At 37.1% G+C, this 16,941-nt stretch overlaps 1 protein-coding gene across 1 annotated transcript in view; it reads right to left on the bottom strand.

Moving 5' to 3' along the window:
• Positions 1-11,386: 11,386 nt before the first annotated feature.
• LOC126184733 (uncharacterized) overlaps positions 11,387-16,941 on the bottom strand; it is a 311,881-nt gene continuing 306,326 nt past the window's right edge. The window contains exon 24 of the mRNA XM_049927270.1: positions 11,387-15,037. Coding sequence (XP_049783227.1) covers positions 14,384-15,037 — 654 coding nt within the window. The 3' untranslated portion in view covers positions 11,387-14,383. The remainder of the gene's footprint in view (positions 15,038-16,941) is intronic.

Below are 16,941 nucleotides of genomic sequence, written 5' to 3'. Positions count from 1 at the left end.
ACCAACTGAGCTACCCAAGCACGACTCACACCCCGTCCTCACGGCCTTACTTCTGCCAGTACCTCATCTCCTACCTCAGAAACTTTACAGAAGCTCTCCTGCGAACCTTACAGAACTAGCACTCGTGAAAGAAAGGATATTGCGGAGACATGGCTTAGCCACAGCCTGGGGGATGTTTCCAGAATGAGATTTTCAATCTCCAGCAGTGTGTGCACTGATATGAAACTTCCTGGCAGATTAAAACTGTGTGCCGGACCGAGACTCGAACTCGGGACCTTTGCCTTTCATGGGCAAGTGCTCTACCAAATGAGCTACCCAAGCATGACTCACGCCCTGTCCTCACGGCTTTACTTCTGCCAGTACCTCGTCTCCTACGTTCCAAACTTTACAGAAGCTCTCCTGAGAACCTTGCAGAACTTGCACTCCTGAAAGAAAGAATATTGCGGAGACACGGCTTAGTCACAGCCAGAATGAGATTTTCACTCCGCTGCAGAGTGAAAACCTCATTCTGGACTTTTCTCTTCTTAAAAACTGTCTAGTACACTTAATTTAGAGACGTTGCTCCATTGTGATTTGTGAGAACAACGTTGATACACTACAGCCACATGTCCACTACTTAACACTGCCTGCTCACAAATGACTGACTGAATGCACATCAGTTGTTTACAGTCTTTAGTTCAAGCTTCCAGCATAGTTACTGCAGTTACATTGCTTGTACACCAGGAATAAAATCACTCTCAGAAGTTTTTGGACAGGTAATGTATATAGCTGCAAACCATACCCGTCATTGGAACATCATTTTGGTAATTATCAGTGAGAAACAAGGTCTTTTTAGACCCACACAAAGGAGTATTAATTAGAAATGGGTGTAGTGTATTCCAAAGTTGTATGACAATATTGCTGCAGACCAGCACTTGGTCTTGTTTAGAGGTCCAGGTTCATTTAAGAATTTGCAGGGTTGAAGAAAGGAGGCATTATACATGTTTCTTTCAAGTCACTTTCACAGTGTTTTAGGTTAATTAACCCCCACAATCAAGCCTATAGAATGCTGATTTGCCACCATATCATCCTTTATCAATGGGCCATTAGATGCAATATGAAGAGGCATGTGGTCAGTACATCACTCAAAAAGCTATTGTCAGCTTCTCAACTTTTGTAACCACTACTTCTCATTCAAATTTTTGTTCAGTTGGCTTCCAAATGCTAACTGCATACCATTAAAATCATCCCAACAATGGAAAGTCCCTGGCATTAATGACAATTGAAACCTGGGTCCTCCATATGGCAGTCGGACATGCTGATTACTTGGAGGTGGGCAGCTTTCAGTGTGCAAGAGACCTGGTTTGACTAATCTGCAAGACCACTTCAAATGCTTTTTTCCTCAGTACTGACAATTTTGAAAGACAGCACTTCTTAACACATGGAATGCATTTAAATAAATGGGGCAAATCGCTGCTCAGTCAAAAGATCAAAATGTTAGTGGATAGTGTTTCTCCTAGATGTAAGAAAAGTGATCCTATTCCACTACCACTGATAAAGGACACCTGCGAAGTATCTTCCCTACCATATACTCCAGTTGCAGCAGTAACACAACATCAGGTATCACTGATTACAAAAGAATGTGTTGGGAGAGAAGAAGCTGTAACTACAGTTACAACAGATAGAACACCCCATTCAGGAACTAAGATAATAGAAACAGCAAAGGTGGCAGCATATTCAGCAACAAGTGTACCAACAGGCGATCCAATTGTCCATTCTTCAGCAACATTTGAACTACCTTCAGCGGGAACCCAGCCACTTTGATCATGTCATGAACAAGAAGAAAAGAGACCTCCAAGAGTAGAAGCAGTATCAAGTGTAGCGTGCAAACGGAAAACTGTACCTCCATTACATCTAAATGAAGGCAGCAAGGGGAAGAAGCCCATAAGATAAATAGTGCCAGAGATTTAATAGCCTCTCAGCAAAATAGTGCATCTGTAAAGAAAGACAGGTTTGATTTTATAATCTGTTATCTTAACATTGAAGGAGTAAGGGATAAAGAATTTATTGTCAATGACTTTGGATCAGAAAATAAGTTTGATATCTTTTGTTTAAGTGAACACTGGGCTAGTGAGAGTGAACTTACATTTATTAAATTTGATAATTATAATCTAGCCAGTAGCTACTGCAGAAAATTGCATTTAAGAGGTGGTGTGGCAATCTATGCTAACAAGTCACTTAGCAGCACAGTCAATAGATTAGATCTAGATTTTCTGTGTGATGAACAAAACTTTGAAACTGCTGGTATAGTAATAGACAGTTTTAAGTTAGTTGTAATTTCCCTGTACAGGTCACCTAAGGGTATAACCAATGTATTTTTAGAAAAGCTGGACCTGCTGTTACATGTACTTACAGATACTAGATGGATACATTATGATAGATTAGATTAGATTAGATTAGATTAGATTTACTTTCATTCCAATTGATCCGTAGTGAGGAGGTCCTCCAGGATGTGGAACATGTCAGAAAAACAACAATACATGACAAATATTTACAACTAAAACAAATAAGCTAATGTACCATTCCACAGGTCCCAAGTGGAATGATCGTCATTTTTTAATGAACACTAAGAGTCATTTTACAAATACTAATGCACTGAATTTAAAATAAAAAAGTTTTTTATTTATTTATAAGGTAATACAACTACTGTAATACTTATTTACAATGAACACATTACTGCACTGAAATGGTGCAGAAGTTAGATTATACTAACACACACACACACACACACACACACACACACACACACACACACACACACACACAAATTTTCAATGAACACATTACTGCACTGAAATTGTGCAGAAGTTATGTTGTACTTATACGCAAATCAGTTGGTTTTACTAAGAAATTCATCAATGGAGTAGAAGGAGTTGGCCACCAATAAATCCTTTAGGCTTCTCTTAAACTGAATTTCATTGGTTGTTAAGCTTTTTATGGCTGCTGGCAAGTTATTGAAAATTTGTGTTCCTGAATAATGCACACCTTTTTGTACAAGACTAAGTGACTTTAAATCCTTGTGAAGATTATTCTTATTTATAATATTGATTCCATGAATTGAGCTGTTGGTTTGAAAAAGTGGTATATTTTTAATGACAAATTTCATTAAGGAATAAATATATTGGGAAGCAGTAGTTAGTATCCCTAGTTCCCTAAACAGGCTTCTGCAGGAAGCAGGAAGCAGGTGGAGATGTGAATGCTGAATTCAATGTTACAACACAAAACATACTGTCACTGAACTCCAAAACCCACTAAGACAGTGCAACTTACATTCAGTCAATAACAAGCCTACAAGAGAACATGCATGTCTTGACAATATTTTTGTAAATTTTAAAACAACAGAAGAATCATGTTTTGTGACAGTATTTCCATATTCTGATCATGATTAAGTATCTTTAAATTATACAAGTAGGTTCCCTCTTGATAAGAGTAACGTAACTAAGCCTGTCCCAGAAGTTGTGGTCACTAGACCAGTCACAGATGAGAAATTTGACAATTTTCGTACGTCCCTTTCTAACAGAGATTGGTTTGGCCTGTGTTATGATGACACACATTATACTCTAAGCAATTATCTGCCAGCAAAGGTACTATTTGATAGGTTTCTTAAAGCATTTTTGGGACACGTTAATGACTGCATTCCAATAAAGAAATACAAAGTAACTGACAGAGTCCTGAAAGCAAAAGTTCCAAATAGACAAAATACATGAAATATGAAACTTCCTGGCAGATTAAAACTGTGTGCTGGACCGAGACTCGAACATGGGACCTTTGCCTTTCGCGGGCAAGGGCTCTACCGACTGAGCTACCCAAGCATGACTCACGCCCCATCCTCACAGCTTTAATTCCGCCAGTACCTCATCTCCTAGACAAAATACATGGTATACAAAACAGCTGTCTACTATGAAAAATCAAGTTATGTTGATATACAATATTTATAGAAATCTGAAAACCAACCACGCTAAATTAGCCTGTGTTAGATCTAGGAATGAGTACAAAAAAACAATTGTAGAAGCCAAACAAGCACACAATCTCAGAAGTATTGAGAAATCCACCAATAAGTGCATAGCAGCATGGACACTAATAAATAGTGTCGCCAAAGATAAAAGAAGTGACAAAATTAGTATCTCTCCCCAGGAATTTAATGACTCTTTTATTAAATCAGTTGAGGAAGTAGGAAGTACTATAATTAAACCTGAAATCAGCTCATCACAGTTACTGTCAAAAAATGTTGCTAGGTCATCAACAAACACAAGTACTTTCAATTTTTCTGAGGTCTCATCTGGTTTTGTGTTAAGAATAGTGAAGCAGTTAAAATCATCAGACAGTGTAGACATGTATGACCTGTCGTGTAACATGCTGAAGAAAGTAATAGACTGTATAGTGTACCCCCTAACATACTGTATAAACAAGTGTATACTGGAGGGTTTTTTCCACGATGAGCTGAAACTGTGTAGGGTAGTTCCAGTACATAAAAAAGGAGATAAAAATTCTGTCTCAAGTTACAGGACAATATCCATAGTCCCAGTTTTTTCAAAAGTTCTAGAATGCATAATTTACCAACAATTATCTGTTTACTTTGATAACATAGGATTAATAAGTGGATCACAGTACAGCTTTAGGAAAAACCTGTCAACCATTGATGCCATAGACAATGTTGTTAAATACATCCATAAAGTATTTGAAGATAAATGCTTTGCTCAAGTGACTTTTTGTGACCTAAGCAAAGCCTTTGACTGTGTAGAACATACACTACTACTGGAAAAAATGGACTTTTATGGTGTTAAAGGTAACAGCCTTAAGCTATTAAGATCATATTTACAAAACCATAAGCAAGCCATCTGTGTTGGGAAAGAAATGTCCAGTATAGAACAAGTTTAGGTAGGTGTTCCGCAGGGATCTGTGCTGGGCCCTTTCCTTTTCCTAATAATGCTAAATGACCTGCCATCATTTATTAAATCCAGATCAGTACTCTATGCTGATGATACAATGTTTCTGAACAGCAGTAATGATCTTAATAGCCTTAAAACATGTGTTACAAAGACAATTGAGCAAGATTCACTCTGGTTTAAAGCAAATGGGTTCTTGCTTAATGAAAGCAAAACCCAGCAGATAGTATTTAGTTTAAAAGACAAGTTTCCATCAGATGATCCTAGTTGTGTTAAATTTTTGGGGGTATATTTGGATGATAAAGTTTCTTGGAATCCACATATTAAGTATATTAGTGGTAAATTGTCTAGGCTAGGGTAATCTATTTGTTAAAGCGATTAATGCACTGTGTACCTAAAAATTATGTTAGAGTATCTTACTACTCATTTTTCCAAAGCATCATATCCTATGGTATTATTTTATGGGGAGACTCCACATGTGTGCATGATATACTATTGCTGCAAAAGAAAGCTATTAGGATAATTACAGGCTCACCGTACAAGGCTCATTGTAAACCTTTGTTTACTCAACAAAAAATCATGACAGTAATAAACCTATATATTTATTATGTTTTGATCTACAAAAAAAAGAACTTACCTAAAGTAAAATGCAGGGCAAATATACATTGTTACAACACTAGGACAAACAGCTGCATCTTCACGCCCTACCACAGACCGTCAAAATCAGTTAACAGTTATGAACTTATGGGCCACAAATTATTTGACAAACTTCCACAAGCTATACAAAATTTATCAGAGCAACAATACAAACAAACACTTTATGACTGGTTAGTTGTAAACCCATTCTACAGTATAAAGGATTTCATGACCTGTGATATTAAACTGTAACGTTAATAACAATTCTGTTCTTTTATAGCATGTACTGTATTGTATTATGTGTATGACTGTCTATTGCTGTAATGGCTTAAAGACAATAAAATTATTATTATTATTATTATTATTATTATTATTATTATTATTACCATTTTTCCCCAGACATATATTTTAGTTCCCCCTTCCAAATGAATCTACTATATATAGTATGTTCAAAAATTCAATGCCCAAACTGACAGATATGAAGGTATAGACAACAACAAATATATTTCACGTAGCTAGTTGTCGGGACTGCAACTGAGTGAGTGTGGAGTGTCCAGGAGGTCATTGGATGCAACTGAGGATGAATGTTAAATGTGTTTAAGTGCTTTATTATAGTGTTCAGCATTACAATAAATGTTCAAAATGAGTATCATCAATTTCAGTGCAGAGCCTGTATCAACGTAACAGGGAGTGCTGTGTTCAGCGGCAAATGTCTAGTGTGTTCTGTATGTGTGTGTGCATCTATAAAAATGTTATCAATCAGGAGCATACTATCTTACTGCACACAAGTTGTAAAATTAAGCACTGGAATTAGACTGAAACACCTAAATAATGATTCCAGTTCATTTTTCCCTGTTTGTAACTTTTAAGAAACCTACACCGAAATCTCCACAAACTACTAACAGTTTCTTCTCATCTGACAGGTGCCTCAATAATGCATCTAGATTTCTCATAAATAGCTGAAAGTTTCCTATAGGGGATCTGCAGACTTAAAATTACAAAGGAAGTAGTCTGCAGTAACAACTCACAAGCACTGATCTCATGTACGCAAAAACTGCTTATATAAATATTTTTGACTGTGTGTCATCAATGTGTAGGTATTGCCCAACCAATTGTGGGCTCCAGTAAATGTGCAGGTATTTCCCAGCCAATTTGGACTCCAGTAAATGTGCAATAACACAGACATCTCCATGCATGTAAATGTTTGTGATACATTTGCTGAGCTCTTCGATTATAGTCCTCAGCTGCACTGTAAACAAAGTGTATGTCTCAATTATTTTCATGTGTAGCACTCCATATCACATACTGCAAGTATCAAATAGGCACTACAGTGTTACACACTGTTTATTGACTCAATGGCAACATCATGACACCACTACACTATGTATGTCAAATAAACTTTGGTCTAACAATGTTTCAAGAAGGTAGTTTCTGTGTTTTTTACCCTTCAACATAGGTGTACTTACAATGCTTAGTACCCACTCAGTATGGGTTTCCAACAACTGGTTGCTTAATGAAATATGTTTGTTGTCAACTCTGTCATAATATTTGTTAGCTTGGGCATTTAATTTTTGAACACACTACACAGGGTGGTCAGAACAGTCTGAAAACCTTCTAAGGGTGTTGCTGGGTAGCTTGTGCTGAGAAATAATTGTTAAGATAAAATCTGATGTTGCACCATTTTTGAGTTAATTACCATTGAAGTTAGCCAATCAGGCCAATGCATGAGCAAATTCAAGTAGCTGCCAGAAAAGGTGTCTCCAAATGTGTACTTTGTTTGGTTTCCTAAAACCGAGCGAGAGCGATACATAAGTTTGGTGAGGAACAGCAGTAAGAACTGAACTCATGGCAAAGGCTGAGCAGTCTTGCATGCTGTCATCTATGCTACGAGAACAACTGACACTAACTGTATCTGGCAGGCCATTCCAGTTTATGTGTGTAATGGCCTGATTGCCTAACTTAAATGATAATTAACTTGGAAATGGTGCAACATATTGAATTTTTTCTTAACAGTTATTTCTCAGCACAACCTGCCCTGCAGCACCCTTGCAAGCTTTTCAGACTGGTCTGATCACCCCATGTAGTGTAGAACTATTTGCAACTCTGAAAGCACTGGAGCAGACGAGAAGTCACCTGAGTACGAATTTTCATGTCTGCTTGGACTGCCTTAGTATCTCACAAGTGCTTGAACAGATGTACTGACAGAAAACATAACTCATTAAACACACACATGCCCATACACACCTTTTCACAGTCCAGTGAGACATCTTCATGTACATTCTTGAGGTTTTGCTCTGTGATTGAGTGCATTATTTCCTGTTCAGAGCTCTTTTGTGAGGTGATATTCCATGTATTCATTGAACTTCCAGTTTGTTTGAGATGGATACACACCTTGGACACATATTCTACATAAAATTTTGTCAAAACATTTCTGATTTTCAAAATGAAAATTCTTAAATTTTTAAAAGTGTTTATATAACCCTATGGGAGAAACATGAATTAAAGAGAGGTTGAAAAATGGCTGGAAATCATTGGAGAGTGATCAGCATTCTGAGAGACTACACACTGCTCAGCATATGAATATTATTGAGTTGGTGAAAATTCTGATAATACACCACAAGAAAAAAAAAATTAGTACACTCTTTTAGAGGTTTTCAGTTAACTCAGGATTTATTGTTGCAACAGTGCATATGGAGCACATGAAATGATTACATTTACAGATAAATAGCACAAGCAGTTCTGAGGTGCTAGGTATCTACCCGTGCTGAAAAACCCAAATTAGTATGTGGTGTAGCCTCAATGGGTGGCAATACAGGTGCTGATTCTGGCATCCAGTTGATTGTACAGATGGTGAATACTGTCCTGCAATATGTTATTCCATGACTGCTTGTACTGTTCATGTAGTTCTGTAAGAATTATTCGTTGACAAGTCACACAAGTCACTTCTCATCGAGATCGTGCTGGCCAAGGAAGTTGCTTCCCACCTTGCAGAGCACGTCGAGTTTCACGGACAGTGTGTGAGTGAGCATGATCCTACTGGAATGACACATCACGTTCCTGTTGCAAGAATGGCAAAAGAATGGGTGTAACAACATTCTGCATGTACCAAGAGCTGGTTAGTTCCCCATCCAGAAACACCAAAGGTGAACGAGAGTTGTAGCTTATTGCACCCCAGACCATAAGGTCTGGGGTGGCCAATGTGTCTTGGACAAATGCACTCTATGAGACAGTGCACACCAAGTCTTCCTTGTATGCACAGATGACCATCACTTGCATGCAGAAAGAATCTGCTTTCAGTGCTAGAGACCAAGGCATGTCATTTCATCTTCCAAGTTATCTTCTGACAACACCATTTGATCTGTGCACATTGATGCTGTGGTGTGAGTGGAAAACAGGCTAGAGATTTGTGTGCCTGTAGTCCCACTACCAATATCCGGAATGTAACAGTTGTGCTGACACATCCGGGCTCACAAGCCCCTTTATCTGTGCTGTGATAGCTGCACGACCTGCCACTGCTGCCCTTACAATACAATGATCCTGGTGGGCATCTGTGCTGCGTGGATGTCAAGAACCTTGTCTACGGGTGTGAAAATGTTCACGTGACCACTGAGACCAGTGTTGTTGCACAACTGGCACAGCACATTCAACTTGTGTGGCGTTTCTCCAAAAGAACAATCCTGCCACTTGGGAAGCCACTTTCAAACTAGGTCAGTTGGCTGTATGAAGCACGATTGCATCTCTGTGGCATGGTTGCCTGCTTGCTTCACACATTTGCACCACACTAAGCCTTCTGGTTGTGAGAATTCCTTAGAGTAAACACAGATAGTGCCCTGGTAGCTTTATCACTATGCTGTCTGTTGGCAGATTATGTTCAAACCATTATCTGTACACCTACTATCCCCCAGGTGGCATATTACATCTCCCAGATTAAAATGAATGTCATCTTTCCAGGGGTAATAATTGATTTTCTGGCAATGTAGATCATTTCTCTATATGAGAAATTCCTGAAGAAGTTGGGCTCAGCATTGATTCCCTGGATGCAAGTTTACTTGATGTCTGCAAAATTTTTGTTCAAGTTGCTTTTGGTGGAACAAACAACTCACCCGAGACATTTCAGGAAAAATGATGGACTCTGCCCACACCAAGCACAAGTTTTTAAAAATGTAATAGCTGGAGATGAATCATGTATATTGGTACAGCCTGGAAAAGTGACAAAGGGAGTATTTTCTAGCTGAGTTGGTGATTTCATTTTGTGCACAATATTTCAATGAATAACCCCAAATGTGCATATAAGGGAGTAATGGATGCTCATTACAAATTGGGGTGCAGCACCACTTCTCTCTCTCAGTTTTGTTGGAATCCAAGCAGCAGTACACATAAAGACTACTGTTTGGCACACCTGAAGAAGAAGATGATGATGACTAGGTCTGTAACTGAAATATTATGTGCAAAATGGAAACATCAGCCCAGCTAGAAACCCAGAAACTTATATCTATGTCTATACTCCACAAATCACATTATGGTGTGTGGCAGAAGGCACTACATGTACCACTGTCACTTTCCACTTTCTTGTTTCATTGACAAATGGTGCATGGGAAGAATTACTGTTAGTAAGCCTCCAAAAGAAATCAAATCTTTCTCATTTTACTCTCTGTGGGATGTATGCAGGAGGAAGCAGTATGTTGATTGATTTTTAACAGTAAATCATACCATGATTCACACTACGGCTCTTGTAGCGTCTGCCAATGTAGTTGGCTGAAGTTTTCCATAATGCTCTCACACTTATTAAACTAACATGCAATGAAATGTGCTGCCATCCTCTGGATCCTTTATCAGTCGTACCTGGTAAGCATCACAGAATGAGGAGCAACACTCTGGTATTGGTTGAGCGAGGATTCTGTAGGCTACATCTGTCATCCTGAGGGATCTTCCAATGACTCTGTATGGCTTCTGCCTTCCTACATTTAGTGTTATGTTATTGTTTCACTTTAAATCACTCTGTATGCAGACTCACAAATATGTAAATGTATGTCACTGTGCCCAGTAAATGTTCAGCCACTGGGTAATCAAGAAATAATGGGCCTTTCTGCCTATTTATGCACAATATGTTACTTTTTTGTGCTGGGGGTTGACAACCAATCCCTGCACCAAGCATTGGCCTTCTGCAGGTCTTCCCTATTTCACTACAATTTTACAGAATTGTGACTTTTCTGTACACAACAGGCTCATGAAGGTTCTGACATTATTCACATGGACATTTATATATGATGTAAACAGTAATGGTACTAAAACTACCTTGGGGTACCTTTAAACCGCTTTTCTGCATGAAGATTATGACATGCTGTGTTCTGTTTGGTAGGAAATGTTTCATCAAATCACAAAAGTGATTTAAAATTCCATACACTCTGTTTTGTTCTTTAGGTAGCAAGTCTGGAACTTTACCTAGTACTTTCCATAAATTAAGGAACATCACATCAACCTGACTGTTAGTGTCTACAATCAATCATGAGGAGAAAACCTTATCTTTCACTCAAATGTATTGTTCTGCTATGTACAGGAGTGTGTCGGAATCCATAGAGCCAAGTTAGCAGTTGTAGCAGCCATAAAAGCCTGCTGGGAATGCAATGCACCATTCCTTTGGAGGCTGCTTCTTGCTGTTGTGAATGTTATACGTCTGTGGGAGCAAAAATAGCTGAAGGTGTAAGACAAGCAGTAGTTGATGACTTCAGCTGTGAAAGTGTCATGTTTCCCAACTTACACTGGTATGGGCTATATCATTTCAACAAGATGTTCCAAAGGAATTAAAAAACAAGTCTCATTGCCAGTAACTTCAGTACATATTTTATTAATAATTCATCTTCATTTGTTCTGACTGCCAATGATACTGAGATATTACAATATTTGTAAGTAATGTTGATTTAGTCAAATTAAATTATGTAAGTTCACAACTTTTACAGATAAGTATGAAAGTGAAAGAAATCGACAACATCCAAGAAACAACCCTTTCCCAACAGATGGGATTTATACATCACCATTTTTAAAAGTTATCACAACTTTGGTACAAAAGAAGGCTTAATAACTACACAATTTTAAAGCTATTGTTTCAGTAGTATATCAACAATGATAAACCATCTGTACACCTGATGAACAGGATTATTTGTAACTCTGTTTTCATAATAATGTATCTTTTACAGGTATTTTTCTTTGACACAGGTTGTGCTAACACACACACACACACACACACACACACACACACACACACACACACACAATTATTACATACTATTACATACATATTGGGCAAAAACTTATTCTTACAAAGTAAAAAAAGTGTGTGTGTTATCACACACACTCACACACACACAGACATATAAATAGACAATGAGAAATTAATGACTAGTTTTATCAAACATTTTGAATTATGTTAAAATGCAAAGTATACTTGAATGTTTTAATTGTACAGAAAAGTAATAACTTCCAGTATAAATAGCTTTCTTAATAAAAAAATACAAGAAAAGTCTGGTAAATATTGTCATTGTTATCTTCATCCTCTTGAAATAAAAAACACTAAAAATATCAAATAAACTGACAATTTCTTACTACAAGTAGTGCATGATTTGTACTTTTAAGACTTATTCTAGGTTATAGTGAAGAACTGTTAAACTGAAAAGTTATGTACACCATTGGTATTTCGTGGAATGAATAAATAGAAAAGCTTCATATTTTTATTGAACTGTAAATCAGTCACAGCGTAAAATTAATATAAGTTTAAAACTGATTGAAATGGCATAGCAGAAAATACTGTAGACAGTGTTCTCACTGAAGACTATTCTGACCTAAATGTTCTATAATGTCCACACTTTTTTCTTAATATGTATACTTTTTCTGAGTACCAGTAAATAAAACTTTTGTAAAATTAACTAATATAGATACATCAAGAGCAGGTATTGCCTGCAGGGGGAGCAACTGTTAAAACTAAGTACTTGAAAACAGCCAGAAGTCACACTTTGTATCTTTATTATAAGTAATAACTTTTTATAAATAATAAAATATACGAAGTGTGACTTGTGGCTGTTTTCAAGAATTTAATATAGATACCACACATAATTGTAAGTCATGCATATGGAATTCATTATAGGTGCCATAACAGTTTTTATTCAAGGTGATACTTCCTCTTTTTTTATTTGGAGAATAATGTTTGTATTGGGAGGGAGAGAGTGTAGTGAGAGAGATAGAGAGATTACCTAAAAATTGTAAATTGTACGTAAGGTTAGTTTCGGTACAGGGAGGGAGTGTGGTGGGAGAGATTACCTAAAAATTGTCAACTGGTATCTATGGTTAGTTTCGGTACAGATATTATGTCAGAGTTGTCACATTAAGAAAGTAAAAATCTAGTCAACTAGATCATATGTTCTTATTAAATGAAACTAAACTGTATTTCTACTGTGGCAAGGCAGGACACCTGCTGCTTGATGAATAGTGTAAAGAGAACTTTCTGGAATGCTTGCCACACAGTCAACTATTTTGTTAACGTAGAGATACAGTCTGTTTCTTTCCACTAGACAATGCTTTGAGAGATATGGAGGGAGGTTTTATCCATCTGATACTTCCAACATAATGAAGGGAGGCCATTCTCAATTTTCTAGGAGAAGTGTTGAGTCTGTCTGAAAACAATGTGAACTGGAATAATGTTAAACAAGCTTGTGATGATCTTCACCTATAGACTGGTATTCCTTGAGCCCTTCTTTCTTTCAGCTAATACTGGATTCTGAAAACTTCTTGCTGTGCTAAGTGTGAAAGCAGTGTGACAATTTCCCTACTGGTAGTTATGCTGATTAAGTGTTTGTATATGGCTGCCATAAACACTCCAAGGAAACACAGATGAATCTGTTATAAAACTTTACTACTAGGCTAAGACAGATGTTTGAAGGCTATAACAACATTGATGGTGTAACTATATCTATGAGCCTAAATGGTTATTTCACCAAACCAAAAATTTAAATACAACTGTTGAGCAATTTAAAGTGGAATAACAAACCAAAAAGTTAATGATACATGCTGGAAAAGAAATTCTGATTTCTAGAGAAAGCATTATATAGAAGAAGTAAGAAAAGGTGTGTTCAGTCTTATATATTTTACATCTTTTAAACTGGCAAGCACTTTAGAAGCTTCTGTTTAACAATGAAGAATCATCATGTAATTTTCTTTAGCTGATAAATGAAATTATCAGTTCCTAAAGGTCATCAGTTCTCTCAGAAACAATGAAAAATGAATATATTTAAAAGCAGAAGAAGTATTTTTTTTGTTGAAATACTGTGCAGTACTGATTTTGATAGTTTTCTGCTATCTATATTGACACAAATTGGAACAGTTTCTTTAGTAATAATCACCTCTCATGACAGTGAAAAACTCCTTGTGGAATCTACATACTTTAATTACAATTGCATTAAAAACCTCAACTCTTTAATTACATAGGGAATCATTTCTGCTCCATAAAAAATGTATATTGTTACTACAGATGTTCTTCATTCTCAGTGCTCTTCCTTTTGTGCTGCCATGATGTAAAGTATTATTTATTATGCTCACTTTTTTGTCTTTCTGACTAATGTAATAACAAAAAGTAAAAACCAAAATTTACACTGTACACACAATTGGTCATTGTTAGAAACTAGCAAACTTGCTGCGAAGCAGCAAAATACATGTAGTTTATGTGTTGATTTATTTATGGTACATACAAGCTATATATCAACTAACAGACAGAAATGAGTATCTTATTCTTGATCTACAAGTTTCACTCTAAGCTAGTTATGCTAATTCTTGTGCTATGGAGAAAAGACCCTCAAACTTCGTAACAGTGTGGCAAGCACACTAGCCAGACTCTCTGCTCTGTGTAGCAGTAAAGTTTCTGGGACTTCAGTCATTCCTAAAGCAGATGAGACTGTTTCATTGAACATTTCTGTAACATCTCTAATTTTTACAATAAGATTCCTTGTCTGCAAAGGTGAAGTTGTATGCACAGTCACATCTGAAGCAAGATCAGTCAGCCGTCGTAGGTGGTACAGGCAGTTGGCCAGATTTTCTGTTAGATCCTTTCCAGAAGCATCTGTTGCACTCTTAACAAAAAGTTTTGATGCTGTAACCAACTGCCGTGCTTCGTTTGTGAGTAACTCCTTAGCTGCCTGAAACCTTGCTTCATCCATGCAGGCTCCACCTCCTGCAGCTTGTGCTTTTGAGCACTGTTCTATGACTTCATCCAGCCGCTCTAGTAATCCAACTAATGTTGCATTTGATTTACTGAAGAGTAATTCTCTCATCTGTGGCATATTCCCAGCATTTGATATAATATGGCCATTCCTAAGATATGGAGTGGAAAAATAAGACCTAGGGGTTGTTACCAAAGAATTGTCTGAATGTTCACACCGCACCGCCTTAATAATAGGCACAGGACTGTGTTGTGAAGTCTTATTTGGTGTGTCCTAAAACATAAAATGGACTGAAATCAATCATTACAATATGTTTCATACATATGTAATATTCTAACAGTATTACTGCATGCATGTTTTGATTTGGGCAGTCAAATTAATTTTTACCAAAAGGAGAATTAAATTGTTAAACTGGTAAGATTGTAAGGAGACAGAAAGGGTGGATAGTACTTCAGTAGGTGAAATTTCAATACTGCCGATAAACAAATTAAAAACAGGTAAAAAAAATTACTAGCTTTTGGAATTGCAGGGTACTTTATCAGGGAATTTTTGGGAAGGATATGCAACTGACTCATGGAGCCTCTTCTGGTCTGATTGGTACATTAACATTTAAGTCAAAAACAAACACATTTATGAGAATAGAATTTGAAGAAAAATAATGACATACCATATTTTCTCGAATCTAAGCCACACTTTTTTTCTGGTTTTTGTAATCCAAAAAACCGCCTGCGGCTTAGAATCGAGTGCAAAGCAAGCGGAAGTTCTGAAAAATGTTGGTAGGTGCCGCCACAATTAACTTCTGCCGTCGCATATATATGTAGCGCTACACTGGCATTCTTTGTAGGCACAAAGATAAATACTGGCGCCAAAACCTCTGCGTCAGTAAATAAAATTTAAAAAAAAATTGGAAGACGAGCTTTTTTCTCCGCCCGAGTTTCGACCACTGCATTTTCATACATTATCCAACGAAGTAAATAGAAATTCCGTATTGTTCATCTTCGAATGTAGTAGAATTTCAATGTACTACGAAAGTCCGACTGGCAAGACTGGGATTTTTGTCAATATGGCCAACTCTACGTTCTGAATTTTTTCCTACCTGTGAGAAGAGATGGTTGCTAATAGGAATCTGATGAAATGTGAATCACGTGCAGTATTCTCTTCACCATAAGAATAATACGAATATAAACATTTTGCCATGTATTCTTTCGTGTTTGTTTCTATCTCATTTAAATCCTGTCTGCCTAATAAACTACGAAACTAGAGTGAGACAACAGCAAACGCGGAAGAATATACGTATCGTGTCATGTTTATATTCGTATTATTCTTATGCCTAATAATGATACAGTCTGAAATGAAGCATGGCAAGTGACTAGATTTTTAAATCTAAGATGACTCTAATTTCTGTGCAGAATTTGATGTAATAAAGAAGCGGCCGCAAAGATTTTCAAACGGAGAAAAATTTTCGCCTAACTCTCGTTCAGAACATGTTCTATCATACACAGTCTATTATTTGGTTCTTGTTGATCATTATCAAAGAAAGCAGCAGTGTAAGTAACTACAAATAGCAGTCTCTTGCCATTGTTTCGCTAATGTGACGATTCCTCTCTTTTTTTAATTGTAGACGGCGGTAGCGCGCACAAAAGCAAGCCATGCCGCGAGCAGCGACAGGCCGTAAACACGCACTATCAGAATGCGACAAACAATGCATGACACAATATAGTAATGCATTTTCAGCTTAGAGTGACTGACGTAAACACCTATAACACAGAAAACGGCACTTATCAGATCAAAGCAAAATAAGCAATGGATTCAAACCAGACGAAGCACGTGAAAAAGGAAGAGTATCCGTGTAAATACGGACGGAGCGCCTGACGTATAGCAATGGCTACCTGGTACAGCTTAACTGCAAAGCTTACGACTCGAACCAAACTACTGTAGTTGTATTGTCATTCATTCGACCTAAATTGTGTCTCATATTAAAATGGACCAACTTTGTTTCGATTTGGAGGTGCGGCCTAAAACTTTTCTCTGCCCTTGAATATCGAGTCTCAAATTTCAGGTGCGGCTTAGATTTGGGATTTTTTTTTTCCTTTATTTCGAATCTCATTTTTCAGGTGCGGCTTAGATTCGAGTGCGGCTTAGATTCGAGTAAATACGGTATACAAGAGTTAAACAGA

The sequence above is a fragment of the Schistocerca cancellata genome, chromosome 4 (assembly GCF_023864275.1).
Source record: "Schistocerca cancellata isolate TAMUIC-IGC-003103 chromosome 4, iqSchCanc2.1, whole genome shotgun sequence".
Lineage (NCBI taxonomy): Eukaryota > Metazoa > Arthropoda > Insecta > Orthoptera > Acrididae > Schistocerca > Schistocerca cancellata.
The sequence above is the reverse complement of the archived record's forward strand: the minus strand, read 5'-3'. Positions and strand labels throughout refer to the sequence as shown.